Raw genomic sequence first — 19,455 nt, 5'->3', positions numbered from 1 at the left:
CAAGAGCAACTTGAAACTTAGGATGCACTAACAGTGACCATAGCAATAACAAAACCCAAATCCATATCAACTCCTGAGTGGATCAACTCAATACTCACACTACTGGCCTGATGGAAGAAGTATTGTTCTATCCACAAGGTCCAGCATTCAAAAAAAAAAATTATGAGACACGTGAAAAGCAAAAGCAAAACAAACGAACAACGAACATTGCAAAAGACAATGCAATCACAAAACCAGACCCAGAGATGATCCATATACTGGAACTATCCAACTGAGACTCTAAATTATGAAGGAAAATATAAAATCCCATGGTAAGTGTCAAAACTAATTGGTGTAATGTAGAATCCATTCTCACTAAAATTAGGTAAAAGTCAGGTAAAATAGAGTATCTGTTATAATTCCTAGTCAAGATTAATTTGGCAGGTCTAGAAACTGTGAGAGGGGAGAGGGAATATTATTAAAATTTCCTTTATATATCTTAGCACTGTTTTCACTGGCTATGATGAATATGTAAACTTTTAAACAATTTATTATTTTGAAATAATTCAAGACCCACAAAAACTTGCAGAGTAAGAAGAGTTCCTGTGTAGACGTCATCTAACTTCTCCCAATGATATCATATATGTACCATAGTATATTATCAAAGCCAGGAAATTGACATTGGAACAATTCTATTAACTCGGATATAAACCTTATATGGATTTCACCTGTTTTTACATCCTCCCTCCATTACTTTCTGGTATAATTCAATGACGCTTTAATATTTTAAAATTATAACTGTTATCACTACAAAGAAACTCCCTGTTACCCTTTAAGAATCATAGCCTGCTCCTCAACCTAACTCCTAGAAACCACTGATCTGTTCTCTATCACAATGATTTTGTTACTTTGAGACTGTTATATAAGTAGAATCATATGAACAGAACCGTTAGAAATTGGCTTTTCTCATTTAGCATAATGCCCTTGAGACCCATCCAAGTTGTATGTATCAATAAACTGTTCCTTTTTATTGCTGAGTAATATAAGCATACCTCAGAGATAATGTGGGTTCGGTTCCAGACCACTGCAATAAAATGAATATTGCAATAAAGCGAGTCACATGAATTTTTTGGTTTCCCAGTGCATATAAAAGGTATGTTTATACTATTAAGTGTGCAATAGCATTATGTCTAAAAAATGTACATATTTTAATTTAAAAATACTTTATTGCTAAAAAATGCTACCATCATCTGACAATACAGGGTTGCCACAACCTTCAATTTGTAAAAAAAATGTAATATCTGCAAAGTGCAATTAAGCAAAGCACAATAAACCAACATATGCTGGTACTTCACTATACAGTCATCTATGAATATTATAATAACACTGTAAATACTAAACACTGATCTAACAAAAAGATGAGAAGGGTAAATCCTTATCTTCATAGTAGAAAGTCAATTAATAATAACTAAAAAGGAAATATCAAGAAATAGTATAAGCTTTTCATTTAGAAATATAGTATAGATACAGAATAAATTGCTAAGAGTTGAAAGTGATTTCTTTTCTGGAGGAGAAGCCAGGAGAGGTAAGATGAGGATGCTGATTACAATGTTTTTATTAAAACCCTTATGTAATCATTCATTTTCAAAAATATGTGCTTTATCAAAAATAAAAATTTGAAAAATAATAAAATTTTTGTTTGCTAAATGGGATAGAATATTTACACGAAAATATTTTTCACAGCAGTGTTTATAAGAGTGCAAAATTGAGAGCAACCTAAATATTTAACATTAAGGGAAGATTTAAGAAAATCATGGTACATTTGTGGATTGCAATTATGTAATATATTAAGATGATATTTATAGAATAAATGTACTGGATAATACTTATGAAGTGCTAAGCGGGAAAGCAGGATACTAAATTGTACCTGTGGTATTAATTGACTCAACAGATATTTATTCAATGGCTGCTATAGGTATTTGCAGGAGATAAATATATAGCTAGTTTCAGCTGGCACACAAAGGTATAGCTATACAAATTGTTAACATTTGGCATCTGTTATGATTGGTCATATTTGTGACTTATTGACTGTCAAGTATTTTTAATACCATCAGTAGATACAGAGGTATATGAAGTAAACAAAAATCCCTGACCTCATGGAGCATTTATTCCCATCAGGAAAAGAGACAAGAAATATAAGATGCAAGATAGCTTCAGGCAATCACTTATTTCCCATGTTTTAATTTTTTTTTCTATTTCCACTTTATTTTAGTGGCCTTTTCAGATTCCTTATCTTCTCAATAATGTTGTAAAATATTCTTAAAATAATAGCCTCCTTTTTTATTTTTCTTATCAGGAAAGTCACGATATCTCTGTTTTCTTACACTGCTGAAAATGTTAGACTTAGTAAAGTTTTTGGGGTAGAAAAGTGTCACCTGTGTTTTAGAATGACAGCTAATGGAACTGTGACAACTGATTACAAAGGTGAGAAACTGAGGACAAAAATGTTAGTTAGGAGGGTACTATTACCATCTAGATCATGAACTTGACGTAGGGTAGAGGTATGATAATACAAAGGAGACAAATCACTGCTGCAGAATTGACAGGACTGGATGCTCTATCACTTTGTAGTAGGTGAAAGTTTGAAAGGATATGAAGATTATGTCAATTATATTAGCCTACATGTCTAGGAGTATGGTAGTGCCATTAATTAATAGATGTTAACTGATCAATTTGGAAGTAAATAGAAAGCTGTTAAGAATAATTTAAAATATAGGGCATTATGTCACCAGAAAAATAAGTCAGGGTACAGTTGCTTAAAGTTCTCAAAGTGGCTCACTGGCTAAAGGGCTCAATGATGTTAAAGGCCAGCTTCTCTTGCTGTTTGCTTCATAGCTATAAAATTGCTGCTGCTGTTCCAGGCAGCAAGTAAGTGTTCAAGGTAATAAGAAGGGAAGAAACAGTGCCTGCTGCATCTGTCATGTCAGGAAAACAAAAACTTATCCAGAGACACTCTTCTTTCTTCTCCCACCCCTGTTGCAGAATTCCTCTTATGTCTCACTGGCAAAAAGAAAGGCTCAGAAAGTGTTTAACTTTTCCAGCTTCTACAAAGCTGTAAAGGCAAACAAAGGAGACTATAACTAAGAATAAATGTTAAGTTATACAGTCAATAGTGTTTGGCTCGGGTCCTGACTTCCTCCTAGGTTGAAGAGGGGGCTTAGGAAGTCGAATTAGGGATTTGGTTTTAAGTTTATTGAGGTTAAGGAGTCACTAAGATATCCAAGTGGAAGGGCAGACAAAGCATCTATTAGGATATAAATGATAGATGATGTCATAGGAACGGATGAAATTAGAAGAGACAACCTTACAATAAACAAAACACCAAATGCTGGCAAGAATACGGAGTAACAGAAACTGTCATTCATTACTGGTGGGAATGCAAAATGGCATAGCCACTTTGGAAGACAGTTTGGTGGTTCCTCACCAAACTAAACATACTCTTACCATACGATTCAGCAATCATAGTTCTTGGTATTTACCCCAATGAGTTGAAAAACTTATGTCCACAGAAAAACCTGCATGTGGATGCTTACAGCAGCTTTATTCATAATTGCCAAAATTTGGAAGCAACCAAGAGGTCCTTCATTAGGGGGGTGAATAAATAAACTGTGGTACATTCAGACAATGGAATATTATTCAATACTAAAAAGAATGAAGTATAAAGCCATCAGAAGATACGGATGACCTTTAAATGCATATTACTAAGTGAAAGAAACCAATCTGAAAGAACTACTACATGACATTCTGGAAAAGACAAAACTATGGACACAGTTAAAAGATCAATGGCTGGTACATGTTGGGGGGAAGGAGGGATAAATAGGTGGAATACAAAGGATTTTTAGAGTGAAACTCTTCTGTATGATACTATAATGGTACATACTTGTCATTTATATTTCTCAAAACCCACAGAATGTACAACACTAAGAGTGAACCCTAATGTAAACTATGGACTCTGGGTTACACTGATGTAGGTTCATGTATTGTAACAAATGTACAACTCTTGCACTGGATGCTAAAGGCATGTGGATGTATGGGGCATGGAATATGAGGGAACTCTGTAGTTTGCTCGATTTTGCCGTGAAGCTAAAACTGCTCTAAAATAATAAAGTTTGGGGTTTTTTTCAGAAAGAAAAATTAAGGGAATAATCACATAACCCAGGGGAACATTTATACCTTAGGAATTGGTAGAAAACGAGGCACCAGCTAAAGAATAACGATCAAAGAAAAGAAAAATGATGAGGATATAGAAATAAAGAACTACAAGAAAGAATTTCATGAAGGCAGGGGCCAAGAAGATTGAAATGGGTTCCTCTTAGGCTGACTGGGTTATTGAGAAGGATATGAAATGATTAGTTTTACAGGTTTAACCACCAGAGGTCACCTATAATTTAAGAAAGAATGTCTTTCAATGGAATTACAGTGTTGAAGGCCAATTATAGGAGGTTAAAGATGTGTGATAAGGAAGGTAAATACATAAAAGAGGAAAGAAAGGCACTTTATATGACATTTCTTATTAAATCTAATGTCTGCATATTTATGGCTAATCTAAATTTACTTTAAAATCATTAAATGTTCAAAATTGTGTTCACCAAGAAACAAATTTCTTAATATAAGTGGATAAAATTTATTTTAAAAGAGAAAATAATCTGTCTTTTAATTTAAGTAACTCTCAGGGTATAGATTAGTATCAGTATAAATTCAGCCCCTCATACTATATGTACCACTGTGCTCTATTTATTATTAGAGAAAATTGCAAATATTATAAAAGTAGGGAAAGTGTCATGCTAGCAGATTTACCTAGTATATATTCCATGCTACTTCAAAAATAATGCATATAAGTGATCACCAAAAGCCTAATTTTATGCTCTTTCATAAAAATTAATTTAGAAAGAACTTCCTGGTTATTAGAATAAACAAAGACATTATTATTCAAATAGCACTAGATTACTAAAAAGTATATACATGTATGATAATCATGTATTTGCAATAGTCATCACTTTGGAAAGTTCTATGCAATGTATGACCATTAGCTTAGATTTTTTTTTTTTTTTTTTTTGCGGTACGTGGGTCCCTCACTGCTGTGGGCTCTCCCGCCGCGGAGCACAGGCTCCGGATGTGCAGGCCCAGCAGCCACGGCTCATGGGCCCAGCCGCTCTGCAGCATGTGGGGTCCTCCCGGACTGGGGCACGAACCCGTGTCCCCTGCATCGGCAGGCGGACTCCCAACCACTGCGCCACAAGGGAAGCCCAAATTTTTTTCCAAACCTATATCTAGGACTGTTTCCTTTAGGAATTATAGCATAATACAATGAAATAAAACGTAAAATTTTCAGCTCTCACCCTATTCAAATTTATTTATTTATATTACTTTTATTACTGATACTAATAATAGTACTACTATGTTAACTTCCAGGTTTCTTTTGGTCTACAGTTTGCCTTCTAATTTTAATAATCTCTTAGAAATATGCATCTTTTTCTCTTCATAAATAGCAGCTGCCACTTAATTCAATTTAACATAAATACACAACCAAAAATGCCATAATAAAGACTATGCAATTATTATGTAACTTAACCTAGAATTTTTATTTTAGGTTCTATTTTAAATAGTAATAGCCATAACATATAGAGCCCATAATATCTGTCCCCTAATGCTAGTAATAAATTAGCACTCATAATGGAAGCTGTTTTTAAAAGATTACGTTACCTTTGATTTACAAATATACATCTAAATAATTATATACTTAATTTTACTCATACAATAGTAAATTCCTCAGGGTAACTGAAAAATAATCACAGCAATTCTTTTCTTTCCCATTAATTATTCTGGTCTATATATAAATTCTAGAGAAATAAAGAGAAAGTGCATTAAAGAATAATAGCAAAGTTATTACACACCCACCACTGCGAATTTCAAAATGAAGCTAAATACATTTTGTAGAAAAATCTGACTTCAACTGTATCTCATACTTTATAAACAGGTTAAAATTATTTCCACATCAAAATGTCACCATTTTTCTCAACATTGGTAGATAATTCTGACTTAATGAGTTACCCTGCTAATGACCTATTTTTTCATAATCTGCAGCAAAAAATGAATTTAAGACAACAAAGTACAATACAATCCTCTTGATAGCACATCTTTTTTTAACTGTACAATAACAACAATGATGAATCTTTTATGTTTCCTGTGGATATGTTATGTTTTATTTTTAACCCAGTAATGAGAATATAAGCACCTTGAGGGCAGGGACCCCTACTGTCACAGGCACTATGCTAGGAACTGGGGCAAAGACAAAAAAAGAGATTGAAAAGTATCTTAAGAAGAAAAGATAATTAGTAGAATTGAAATAATGTCCTTTTTCATGATTACAGGATCTATATTAAAATGAAACAGAACTTTTGTCATGATATGTACTCTTTACTTGTTACAAGTTCTAGTAGAATATATTTTCTTCCTCTTTTTTTGATGCAAGTAACATTTTAAGTACTCTTTCAATTCCCAAACATATTCACATACCTTTCAAGGAGTGTCAGTTCTGTGCGTTACTAATATTACAAGTCATTTAGAAAATTATTGTAATAAATATTGATGCAAAGAAAAAGCCCATTATTTAATTTCTTTTTCTTTCAGGGTGGCCACATTTTATTAACTACAAAAGGTAACAACATATTTTGAAATCGGAAACAGAATGAACATAAACCTAAAGTTATTATTATACCACCACTTGAAATTCAGAAAATATGTTGTTTTCATGTACACATACACGAGATAAAATAATACCATAACAGAAGGGTGCTGTATCTGTGTTTAAAGAACGGGTTGTTGGCAAACACCACAGCTCACTTCTGCTGAAATGTACACAATTGATATATGCAGCACAGAAAGCTGGCACCAGGGCTTACAACCTTAATTTGCCTGCAAGAAGGAATGGAGATTTACCTTCAGAGCACGTTCTTGATTGTTTTCAGCAGTCAGATGTCTCATGTTGTTTGCTGAAGTCTGGTTCTGCTCTTTCAGATGATGAAGCTCCTGCTCTAGCCGTTTGCACTGCCACAGGGGAAGAATCCCATTAAGTAAAGGAGTTATAGCATTTTTTTCACCAACCCACATGAATTAATGTAAATAATACCATTGTATTCTCCAAAAGACAGAGTATCCTTTGCAATAAGAATAGTAAGTTAAAAGTAATGTTGAATATGAACAAAATAATATTGCTTATAATACTCTGGCAAATTCAATTGCAATTTTCAGTTTGACTTTTATTAATCTAAATACTACCATATAAATTAGAAAAATACTTATTTCTTATACAATTAAGATGAAACTATATTTAAAATTATTTTCTTCATTAGCCAAATGGCTTTCACTATGTATCTGCTGGCTGAATAAAAGTATACTTCTAAAAATCACAATAGGTTCTAAATAAAGTACAATATGATATTTGTGATGACTTCTTATTAATTTTTTAAAATAAAAATATATATGAGATTTTTCAGATTTTTAGAAATATCTAAAGAAACAGTTGAGTAGAGAAAAATATAACAGCCAGAGTGCTACATGACTAGGAAACAACTAAGGAAACAAGTGTTTTTAATTCCTATTTTGACTAAACCTTACTTTTAAGTAAAACAAGGGGTAACAAAGACGTGAAATGACATTTTGACCTACTGGTAATATATAAAAATGTAAGTAAAAAAGAAATTATAAACAAAAGCATAAATGGGCTAATAGAAGCATCTATGTTCAAAAAATCATTGAAATGTCATGCCATTTGAAAACAAAATCTTAATATAAATATATCAAACATTTTACACAATAATTGTACAGAATATAAACTGATATGCTGCATATCAGGACCATATGAAGATACAAGGGTTATTGGCAAAGGAATAAAGTACTAAATCTATCGTTCAGTAAAATATTAAAAAATCACTCCTTAATTTATCTATTTTTAAATTAGGATATTTAACAACCGATAAGTAAGTACACATACTGATTCAAGATCTAGACAAAGTTACTTCTACATTACCCGACAAATGGTTAACTGTCATAATGAATCAAAAATCATTATTATGATACAAAATCAAGATGCAGTCATAATCCAAACTGGCATTTTTTAGTGCTCTAATGATGATTTCTGCCTCTGACCTCAATATTACTCTGCAATCTGTATCAGTATTTCCCAACCTTGAGTAATATACAAATTCGTTTAAAAGAAAAAGTCTTATCAAACTCCCGATATTCACTTAAATTATATATGTAGTGATGTTTACATATTAATGACATTTTTAAAAATTATGTGCCTAAAACCTTTGTGAGATGACATCATTTGGACTTTATCTGGAGGGGACACATGATTTACATATTTGTATTTGTCCCTTTTTAGTTTGTAACAATTAAAATACCTGGTCACAAATGCAATCAAAATACAAATGTGTTTAGTGAAGACACAAATCATGAGACATGAAAATGAATAAGACATAGAAGCATTACAATCTATTAGACATAGTCTCGATTAGAATAATCATCTACATTTTCAATTAATTTTAATACAAACGATTACATACTAAGTATTTAGAATGACTAAATATGACCTATAAGGTTACAAAGGTGGGGTAGATAATTTTGGCTGTGGGAGTAAAAAAATGTTTCATGGAGCAGATGACATCTGAGTTGGGTTTATTTTGGATACATAATTTTATAAGCTGAAAGAGGAGAAAGAGGAAGAATATAGGAGAGAAAGACTGAAGATAGAAATATCAAGGGTCAAGTGAGAAAGCATGGTCACGAGTTGTCTGACCACCTATTTTTTAGTGTTTCCAAGTAAATCAGAAATGATCCAAAGATAGAAACTTCTTTCTTTCTACATGATACACACAGAAAAATTCACTCACTCTTGCTCAAGAAATAAATGTTGAATTTATTTTCATTTCTTCATAAAGTTTAAATTTAACACTGACCTGGGAATCAAGCTGTGGCAAGCCAACAATAACTTTGAACTGAATAAAACCATACACAAATGCTCTTGTCAAATACATGTTTGTGACTTACACATATTCCCGAAATTGCATATTCTGTGTAATTTTTCCTAGTTTGTTTTTTTAACCAAACTCTTTAACTTTGAAATTTATTTTGAATATTTATTTATTTGGCTGTGCTGTGTCTTAGTTGCAGCACGTGGGATCTTTAGTTGCAGCATGCAGGCTCTTAGTTGCAGCATGCATGTGGGATCTAGTTCCCTGACCAGGGATCAAACCCAGGCACCCTGCATTGGGAGCGTGGAGTCTTAACTGCTGGACAACCAGGGAAGTCCCTGAAATTTATTCTGAAGCAAAGAGATAGAACTGTTTTTTCATTACTAAGTGCTACACTCTATTAATTATTGTCACTTTATGATTTTACCTAATATTTGTAAAGTAGATAAAGATCCTACCCTTTAATTTACATCTCAAATTTTCTTGACATTGTCACCAAGTTAGTCTCTATACATCTTTATATTTAAAATTTTAAATTTTAGTTGTCATTTAAATATAAAGAAAAGACAGGGAATAATACAACAGAAACTGTTGTACTGATCACTAGTATTTACTAAATGAAAATAAATTTGCTATAATTCTTTCAGATTTTTAAAATATAAAATATTAGAACTTTAACTTCCTTCACCCAATCTCATTGCCATCGTCTTCTCCCTCAAGGAACCCCTATTTTGAAGCGCATTTTCATTCAACCAATATTTGTTAAGCACTTACTCTGTGCTAGGCATAATTATATAAGTGGTGGTGGATACAGCATTTAACAAAATAGATAAAAATCTCTGTCCCCATGGAACTCATATTCTAGATGGGAAAAGAGACAATAAAATAAATAAATGAAATACATAATATGATAGAAGGTGAAAATGTTATGGGGAAAAACAGATTAGAAACATATGGAGTACCAAAAGAGTAGGTACGGAAATCTTTTGTAACTTTAAATACGAGAAATTTTAAGTTGAGAAAACAATATTTGAATAAAGACACTAAGAAGACAAAGCAGTAAGTCTTCATCTCTTTGGAAGCAGTGGTTGAAGCAAAAGGAACAATAAGTGAAAGGCTCTGAAGTGGAAGCTTGGCTGGTATGCTTGAGTATTAACAGGGGGAATAGCAGGAATGAAGTAAGCAAGGGAAGAATGCTGGGAGATGAGGTGAGAAGAGCCTTGAGATCTTACAGACCATGGCTTTTACTCTGAGTGGGAAAGTTGCTGGAGGGTTTGGAATAAAGAAGCACCATGATTTGCCTCATATTAATATAGGTTCACTCTTCCTGCTATGTTAGGAATAGACTACAGGAAGACCAGGGCAGAAGCAGGAAATCTAGCCAAGAGGTTACTGAGTAGTCCAGGAGAGAGATGAGATAGCTCAGACTAGGATGGTAGTGAGCAGCAGTCCGACTTTGGATGTATTTTAGAAGATGCAGCTCCCCAAATTCCCTTTAAGTGGCGGTCATTCTTCTCTTTTTGTTCCTGTTTAAAAGGAATGCTTCTATCATATAATCATTTAGATGAATTTTGTTAGATGTCACTGGTTACATCCATTTGAATATGTGTATATGTGTAGGAAACATAGATACCTTAATTTGGTTTACAAATATTTTATATATCAGATTGCTGGTATGTTCCTAAGTGAGACTGACCTGTATTTTTCCTTTTTTGTGCTATCCTTTCCAGTTTTGTTATCAAGGTTGGATTAGCCTCATAAAAAGTGTTTTATTTTTGGAAACAGTTTATATAAAATTATCTATTCTTATAAGAATTGGTAGAAGTCCCCTATCAAACCATCTTAGCTTTCCTTCTGGGTTCAAGTTCCTCTTTTCAGAGGTACAGCTTTTAAAAGATCTCTCAGTGAGACATTCTGCCTAAAAATGTGATTATTTTGTTCTCGTGACACTCTTTACTGGATATAACAGTTATAACAAAAGTTGTATCTTCAGCACTTTGAAGATACTGTTCCATTGCAGTCTGGCATCTATTGTTGCTAATGTGAAGTCACTATTAGTCTGATAACCATTTTTTATAGGTTTGTCTTTTCTCAATGGTTGCTTTAAAATCTTCTGTAGTTTAACTTTGGAGTTCTTCAATTCTACAATATGTCAAGAGGTGGATTTATTTTAATCTTCTGGATACTTTCTATGCTTCCCAAACCTGGAAAACTCACAGCTATTATATTTTGAAATGTTACCTAGTTCCCATTTTGAAACCCTTATAGGTCATATATTAGATTTACTCATCTTCCTTTCATATCTTTATTTTTTAATTTATTTTTTTATATTTATTTTTGGCTGTGTTGGGTCTTCATTGCTGCGCACGGGCTTTCTCTAGTTCCGGTGAGCGGGGGCTACTCTTAGTTGTAGTATGCAGGCTTCTCATTGCGGTGGCTTCTCTTGTTGCAGAGCACGGGCTCTAGGCGCGTGGACTTCATTAGTTGTGGCTCAGGCTCTAGAGTGCAGGCTTAGTAGTTGTGGCACACGGGCTTAGCTGCTCTGTGGCATGTGGGATCTTCCTGGACCAGGGCTCGAACCCGTGTCCCCTGCACTGGCAGGTGGATTCTTAACCACTGCGCCGCCAGCGAAGTCCCTCCTTTCATATCTTTTAATCTCTATTTCATATTTTAAACCTCTCAGTATGTGTGTGAATTCTGAGCATCTATCATTAGTGAACTGAGATTCCTGATTCTATCTTCAGCTGTGTCTATCCCTTCCTCTGTTTACTTATCTTTTAATTTCAATGACTATAGTTTTCACTTCTAGATATTTCCTTGTATTCTTTTTCAATTCTGTCCATCTTTTTTTCACAGTGCTCTTTGTTACATGTATTATTTAATGATTTCTCTGTTTAAATACACATATTTTATACTCTTTCATATTTTCCTATTATCTTAAATTGTTGATGGTCTCTTTTAATTGTGTCTCACAGTGGACTGTTTTCTTATGTGGAGAATCCTGTTTAGGTAGAAGTTTTATATTAACCTGTGTGTGGAAGAATCGCCCAGACTGGTTTTGCATTTGCTTCTTGTGGGGGTGTTCTATGGTTCTGGATATACATGCAAGGGTTTCCATTCAGTTCCCACCTCAAGTGGTCCCATCATCATTCCTTTTAAGGGCAATAAAAACCAAGTTCCTAGCCCTTGGGACCTATATCTGGTCTTATATTCCTAGTTAACTGATATGTTTGTAACTCTTTAGGTTTCCTTTTTTGTTTGTTTCCTCTTAATTTTTAATCTTCACAGATTTTCTCTTTCATTCCTTCTGAAAAGATCGGGGGGAGGGTACTTGCAGGCCAATTTTTATATGAAATACTGTAACCAAAGAGATAAATATAGCTTAATAAAGTTATTTTTGTGATGAGGACATTTATCTACATTGCATAGTTGGGCTCAGTTTCCATGGCCATGCAGTACAAGAGGGACAGAAGATAAGGCCCAGGGACCACTCAACGTGGCAAAGTGTCCCAAAGTGCCACATTTTCAGGTGTTAAATGATTTTCCATAATTTAATGAATGAAAAGAATCAAGACAAATGCTATGGAAGAAGAATGTCCCTAAATTAAGTAATATATAATTTATTCTATAGTTTTAGACGGCTTCATTTTAAACTGACACAATTAATAATAACACAATATCTTCTGTGTTCGTATTCTGCCAAACATTAATGTTCTTGAAAGTTCTAATGTGTGAATTAAGACCTAGGAGGTTTTATTTTTTGTACTTAAAATTTTTAATACTCAAATTGAATTTAAGTAAATGCTATCTGTATATTGTCAGTATCCTTGAGAACTAGGATTCTCACCATAAGAGACAAAATATACAGATAAAAAACAAGTTAACTAAAAACACTTTAGTTCAGAACTTGAGTTGGAAGTATAAATATGAAGATACAAATTTTTACCTTTAAAAAATGTGTGTGTTTAGTTTGTCCATTGAAAAAGGCTAGAAACAATAGGAGACCCAGTAGCAATGAGTAGCCCTAGCACCTACACTGTGGGTTCCAAGTACCATTTCTTACTAAAAATAAAGAACTTCATGGATATATTGTTGACTCCAAGTCTAGGACAAGAAATGTACAATGTGATCCAAGAACATATTTTCTTGGTGGAAGTTTTGTATTAACTATCAAATCTAAGGAAGTACCAAAGAAGCTCAGAGAGGACTCATGAACTAAACTGAAAATCTCCCCCACTAGCTAAAGACAAGACAATCTGAGCATCAGATTAATATACTAAGAGATCTAGGCACTGAGATCTGTTAACAACATAGTTTTTTCACAAGCCGACATATGTTTCCAGATGAAACAATACAAACCACATGTAAAATAGTCTTGCTAATAAAAACTAATCTAAATCTGATCAAGCCTCTAGATCAAATCACCATACTTACAAAAGACAGAAGAGAGGAACATGTTAAATGAAACTACAGAGATACAATGAATAAACTGGGAAATGCTACAATTGACATACTTTGTTTAAAAAAATAAATTCCAAGGGAAAAGAGAGACAGAAGGGACTCTATAAATTTTAAAAAGGCTTAAGAGTCAATTCAATCATTTGCAATGTGTGATTCTCATTTAGATACAGATTCAAAACAAAGAGAAAACGTTAGGATATTTATGAGATCATTGGAATTTGAAAACTAATTGGATATTTCACAATATTTAAGAACTGTTAATATTTTTGGTATGATAATGGTACTGTAGTTATGTTTTAAACAACTGTCCACATCTTTAAGAGATACACAATAAAAGTTATAGATAAAAAGGACATTATGTCTGGGATTCCCTGCAAGATAATAATGAGGAGGAGTAAATGAGTGGGGCATATAGATAAAAAAGATGGACAGTTGTAGTAGGGTGAAAACATCACATAGGTTCATGATTCTGTGCTCTGTAAGATCACTAATAAGAAGAATTAAATTTGCCTCTGGAAACAAACAAAACTAATTCTACAATATGAGTGAGCTAAACACATAAAATGTATCAAAATTTAATGGCAAATTTTTATTAAAGGATTTGACCCGTATTTACTATAAGATCTGTTTTCATCAGTAATTTCCTCTTACTCATTATTGTGAATTCTGAAGAACTGTATCAAGCAGAAAACATAGTTATGATTCTGTTTTACTTTGTGTTTACTTCCTGAAAGATTAACATGCCTTAAGTTTTTAACAAAACGAGGGAATTCCCTGGTGGTCCAGTGGTTAGGACTCTGCACTTTCACTGCTGAGGGCCTGGGTTCAAACCCTGGTTGGGGAATTAAGATCCCACAAGCCACAGAGGGTGGCAAAAAAAAAAAAAAAAGTTTTAACAAAAAGTTCTCTCTAATATTGTCTAGGTTTTTAACAGCTGCTGTTTCTCCTCCTGTACAATCTCCTTTCAGTCACAAATCATGTTGATTGCGTTACAATCAAACATCTTCCCACTTGGATGCTATACAACTCTTTCCTTTGCAGACAAAAAATAATACCAGACTCTTCCAGTCAAAACAGAAACTAAACTTTGGTGTCAATGTAAATTATGTACTTTGAACTGCAGACATTTGGAAGCACTTAAGATTATATAAGTTTTTTTCCTTTTCCTTCATATAGGATTATATAAGTTTTTTTCCTTTTCCTTTAGAAGAATTTAAAAAAATCACTTGATTTTAGATTTAAAAATAATAAATAGAATGTTTTTCTCACATTACAATAACTTGGAATAAAGAGCTTCCAAATTCAAAATGGTAACTTGTTTCTTCAAAGCCCTGGCAAAATATCAACAACTTGGTTAAATGAATAATTTATACAATACTAAAGTTTAAAAAAACCAAAGATTAAAAAAGAAAAACAATAATTATGTGAATGAGTCTCTGAAAACACATATGCTACAGCTGATACACACACATGTGAGTGTGTGTGCACATGTACACACAGACGAAACACAAATTATTTAGTAAACACTCATCAAGCATGCACTAGGCAATATTATACCACCACTTACCAGGCAACATGCCAGAAAATAAAACGTTTCTACATATTTATATATATGAAATCTTAATTATGTTTACATATACCATTTTGAAAACACCATATAAAAGTAAATAACTAAGGATTTAATAACAAATACAGTAATTAATATTCATTTTAAACAAATAAATTGTCCAAAAAAATTAAAGAAACATTTTAAATTGCATAGTAAAAGTATTATTAGTAAACATGACAATTATTTTAAAAGGTGTCAACATGTATGTACATATTTGTTTAGTATACTATGCTATTAAAATACTATTTTTGTAATACTGTTTAAGATTATTACATTAGTATTCATAAAAAAGCTATTCATTTAAAAAATCATGGTTTACATCTCTGTTTCAAAATAAAGGTTAACATATATGATTAATGATAGTCAATCGACTCTTAGTGAGAAATTAGTATGTGCCAGGCCCTGTTCTAAGAACTTTACATGTATTAAATCAGTCAATCTTCATGTGGACCCTATGAATTAGATATTATCCTGTTTGGCAGAGAAGGAAGCAGAAGCAGAGAGTAATACACACCTTCTTTAAAGTCATGCAACTAATAAGTAGGATTCAAATTCAGGCAGAATAATTGTTTATCAACAACATTTATACAGAACACACATAGGAAAATAGTAAAAGCAATGGAAATAGCTAGAACTACAGAAAACGTTGCTGATGACATTTTAAAATTTGAACTTTGAGCATTTAGAGATACAGTTAATTTTTAAAGTAGTATATAAATCTGATATAAGGAAGTACACAACATAGATCTAAGTGGAATATGAACTAGCCAGTATACAGGATTACTACATTTAAGTCAGTTCATTCAGACCTAATCAAGTCTAAGCTAAATTAATAAAAACCACCTTGGCAATTATTTCTCACCTTTTAATTGCACATTCTATGGCTAACACAGTATCTGAAATCATAATGTTCTTTTTAGGACTATAAAACAAAAAATTGCTATTATTTTATTAATGTTAGAAGTATTTTCTTTGAAATGAAGACCTTTATAAAAGCTACATACATATATATGTATACATATATATACACACACACATTTTTCCACCTATATTAGTATGTTAACAAATATACTTATGTATGCGTATACAAAAACACACATATATTTCTACATAATTATACATACATACATTTATATGTATATTTATGTATGCATATGCAAATAGACCTGATACCATCAGGCCTTCACATGAAAATGTCCAAAATATCTATTTTTCCTTCATATAAACTGCAAACTCCAAGAAGGTAGAGCCCATAGCAAGGTATCTAAAACACAGGTGATATTAAATATGTATTTATTGCATTACTGTATTCCCTGCTTATAAATGGCATTTACCCAATCATCCTTGCTAAACTTGAAAATCATTTTAAGCTTCCTCCTATCTTTATCCTAAAGTTGGAGTAAGTCCTATTCCTTCGACATGCTTTATTCTCTATCCCCTATGTCATATCTTTCATTCAGCCTCTAAGTTTCTCATTAACTGGCAAGTGTCATGGCTTCAGTCTGAAGCCCTTCCAAACTATCCTCTATTTTGGTAGTTCTCAAAGCTGGCTGCAAAACAATATCATCAGGGGAATTTTAAAAAAGAATGTGTATGTGTATGTGTATGTGCATGTGTTTTCAGGTTGTATCTCAGAGCTAATAAATACTCCAGAAAGCTATTTCTAAAATACAACTCTGATCACACTAACACTTACCTACCCTATCTTGATATCCTTTATTGGTTCTCTCACCTTACAGAGTTAAGTTTTGGAGAATGACAGTGGCATTTCATGAGCCAGACCCATTTCATATTTTCTCATTCCTCCTTAATTATACACTTGCTCTAGTTCAGACATGATAAATTATCCACAGTCCCCAAAATATGGACATTCCTTTCAACTTGCATGCCTTTGCACAAGTTTTTATATATATATGATTTATCCACACAGCACCAGACCCCATCTTTCAACTGGGAAGCCCTCCTGAGGAATACCATTCCCTCCTTGCTTCTATGGACTCACTGCCCTTCCTTTATGTTCTCATCTGCAACCACCTGCTTAGCATTCTTGGTCACATCCACCTACAATCCCAGGGACAAATACAGCACATAGTTCGCTGAAGCTATATAATGCATGCTTAATAAATAAATGATGTGAATTTTGTTTAAAGAAATCTTATTTTTCATATTAATTTCCTTGTAAAATTATAGGCATGTGCCACTAGACAATATTTAGGCTATCATATACTGTATTAATAGGCATAAATGCAGCATAAGAATACAGAAATCTGAAAACATTATACTTAAACAAAAATAACTAATTTTTAAGTACAGAAATATGCAAAATGTTTTGATGATGATATATAATATTCCATCACACCAGAAAGGACTTGGTGCTTCCAATCTGCCCCCATAGCCATAGGCTATCAATGTTCTGATTTGTAATTTTGTGAATTATTTCACTTGTTCTTTAACTTCAAAAAAAACAATGAAACCTTTAAGTTGTAATCCTTTGACTTCTTTCAATCAACATATGTATTTGAGATTCATCTATGTTTTTCTGTGCATGAGTGGTTCATTCTTTTCAGGCAAAATAATATTCCACTGTATGAATATACCATAATTTGTCCATATTCCCACTAAAGAATGACAGTTGAGTTGTTTTTGGTATTTGGATATTATGAATGAGCTCCTATAAACATTGCTCTAAAATTCCTACAGCATGTATATGTTTTCATTTTCCTTGGGTAAATACCTATAAATGGAATTGCTAGGTCATGAAGTAGATATTGCTCAAGTGTGTAAGAAACTATCAAGCAGTTTTCAAATCCAGTTGTACCATTTTACATTCCCATTAGCAATGGATCAGAGTTTCAGTTGCTGCACATCCTTGCCAACATTTGCTGTTGTTGGTCTTTTTAATTTCAGATGCCACAGTGCATGTGATATGGTATCACATTTAAATTTGTGTTTCCCTGTTCACAAGTTATAGTAATCTTTTCATGTGTTCATTGGACATTTGTGAAGTTTTTTTTCCAGTCTTTGGCCAATTTTTTTCTTGGGTTGTTTCTTTTTTTAATCAATTTGTGGGAATTATTTAAATATACTTAATGCAAGTCCTGTGTCAAATTCATGATTTGCAAATATTTTTTCCTAGGTTATGGCTTACTTTTTCATGTTCTTAAAGTTGGCTTTTGACAAGCATTAGTTTTAATTTTGTTAAAGTCAAATTTATCTATTTTTTTGAGATGGTTGGAGCTATTTCTGTCCTTTCTGAAATCCTTGCCTACCTCAAGGTAATAAAGATATTTACCCATGGTTTCTTACAACATCTTTAAGGTTTAAGCTTTCTTGTTTAGGTCTATAATCCACCTTGACTTTATTTTTGAGTATGGTGTGAGGAAGAGTCAAGTTTCCTTTTAATTCTATACTGACACCCAGCTGTTCCACCACTATTTGTTGTAAATACATACCTTTCTCCAGTGGACTGATCTGATGCCTTGGTCAAAAATCAAGAGTATCACAAGCAAAAGAATGAAGTTAGACAACTTTCTTAGAACATACAGAAAAATTAACTTAAATTTGATAAAAGATTTAAATGTAAGAGATAAAACTATAAAAATCTTAGGAAAAAACAGGAGTAAATCTTAGTGATGTTGGCTTCGGCATAACTTTCTAAGCCTCAAGTGACAAAAGAAAAAAGATAAATGGTACTTCATCACACTGAAAAACTTTTGTGTTGCATATGATATCATTAAGAAGTGAAAAGATTACCCACAGAAAGGGAAAAATATTTCATAAATGATACATCTGATTAAAAAAAAAACCTTGTATCTACAACATATAAAGAACTCTTACTACTCAATAATAAAAAGAAGAATAACAACATAACCAAACAATGGGCAAAGGACCAAAATAGACATTTCTTTAAAGTACATAAACAAATGGCCAATAAGCACAAAAGGTAGTCAACATCATTAGCCATTAGGGAAATGTAAATCAAAACCACAATGAGAATGACACCTGCAAGATGGTGGACAAACAAGCTCCAGGCCCTAGCTCCCCAATGGAAAAAAAAGTAAACAGCATTTGGATTAAAGCTTTGTGGGAATTCTAGAAAACAATTAAGGATCAGCAGCAAATAAACCCCCAACCAATTTGACACTTTTCAAATTGGTAGGAAAATTTGCAGCATTTTTACTTGCTCCTCCTGGACTGTCTCCATGGCACATCATAGTGATGTCAGTTGGGAGGAGGCTACCCAATTTGCAGTTCCTCCTTTGGATGGAACAAAAGAGAGGCACTTGTTTCCAACATACTGGTCTGTCTAGGGGCTTCCCCAGGCACTTGTTTCTGTCTTTCCTGAACTGAAGTACTTATGGGAACGATGGC

General features: G+C 32.9%; 1 protein-coding gene across 6 annotated transcripts in view; it reads right to left on the bottom strand.

The window, feature by feature from the left end:
• The window catches only part of MIPOL1 (mirror-image polydactyly 1), a 320,608-nt gene that overhangs the window by 162,171 nt on the left and 138,982 nt on the right, over positions 1-19,455 (bottom strand). For 4 of the 6 annotated variants that reach the window (XM_081227225.1, XM_081227224.1, XM_081227222.1 and 1 more), the window contains exon 9: positions 6,979-7,086. The exons of the other annotated variants lie outside the window; for them this stretch is intronic. In XM_081227225.1, the coding sequence (XP_081083351.1) occupies positions 6,979-7,086 (108 nt within the window). The remainder of the gene's footprint in view (positions 1-6,978; positions 7,087-19,455) is intronic. 6 annotated transcript variants of the gene reach the window in all.

This window comes from Mesoplodon bidens (genome assembly GCF_964165515.1).
Source record: "Mesoplodon bidens genome assembly, chromosome: 3".
In the NCBI taxonomy this organism is placed as follows: domain Eukaryota; kingdom Metazoa; phylum Chordata; class Mammalia; order Artiodactyla; family Ziphiidae; genus Mesoplodon; species Mesoplodon bidens.
Note: the sequence above shows the minus strand (reverse complement) of the source record. Positions and strands in the feature narration are given on the sequence as shown.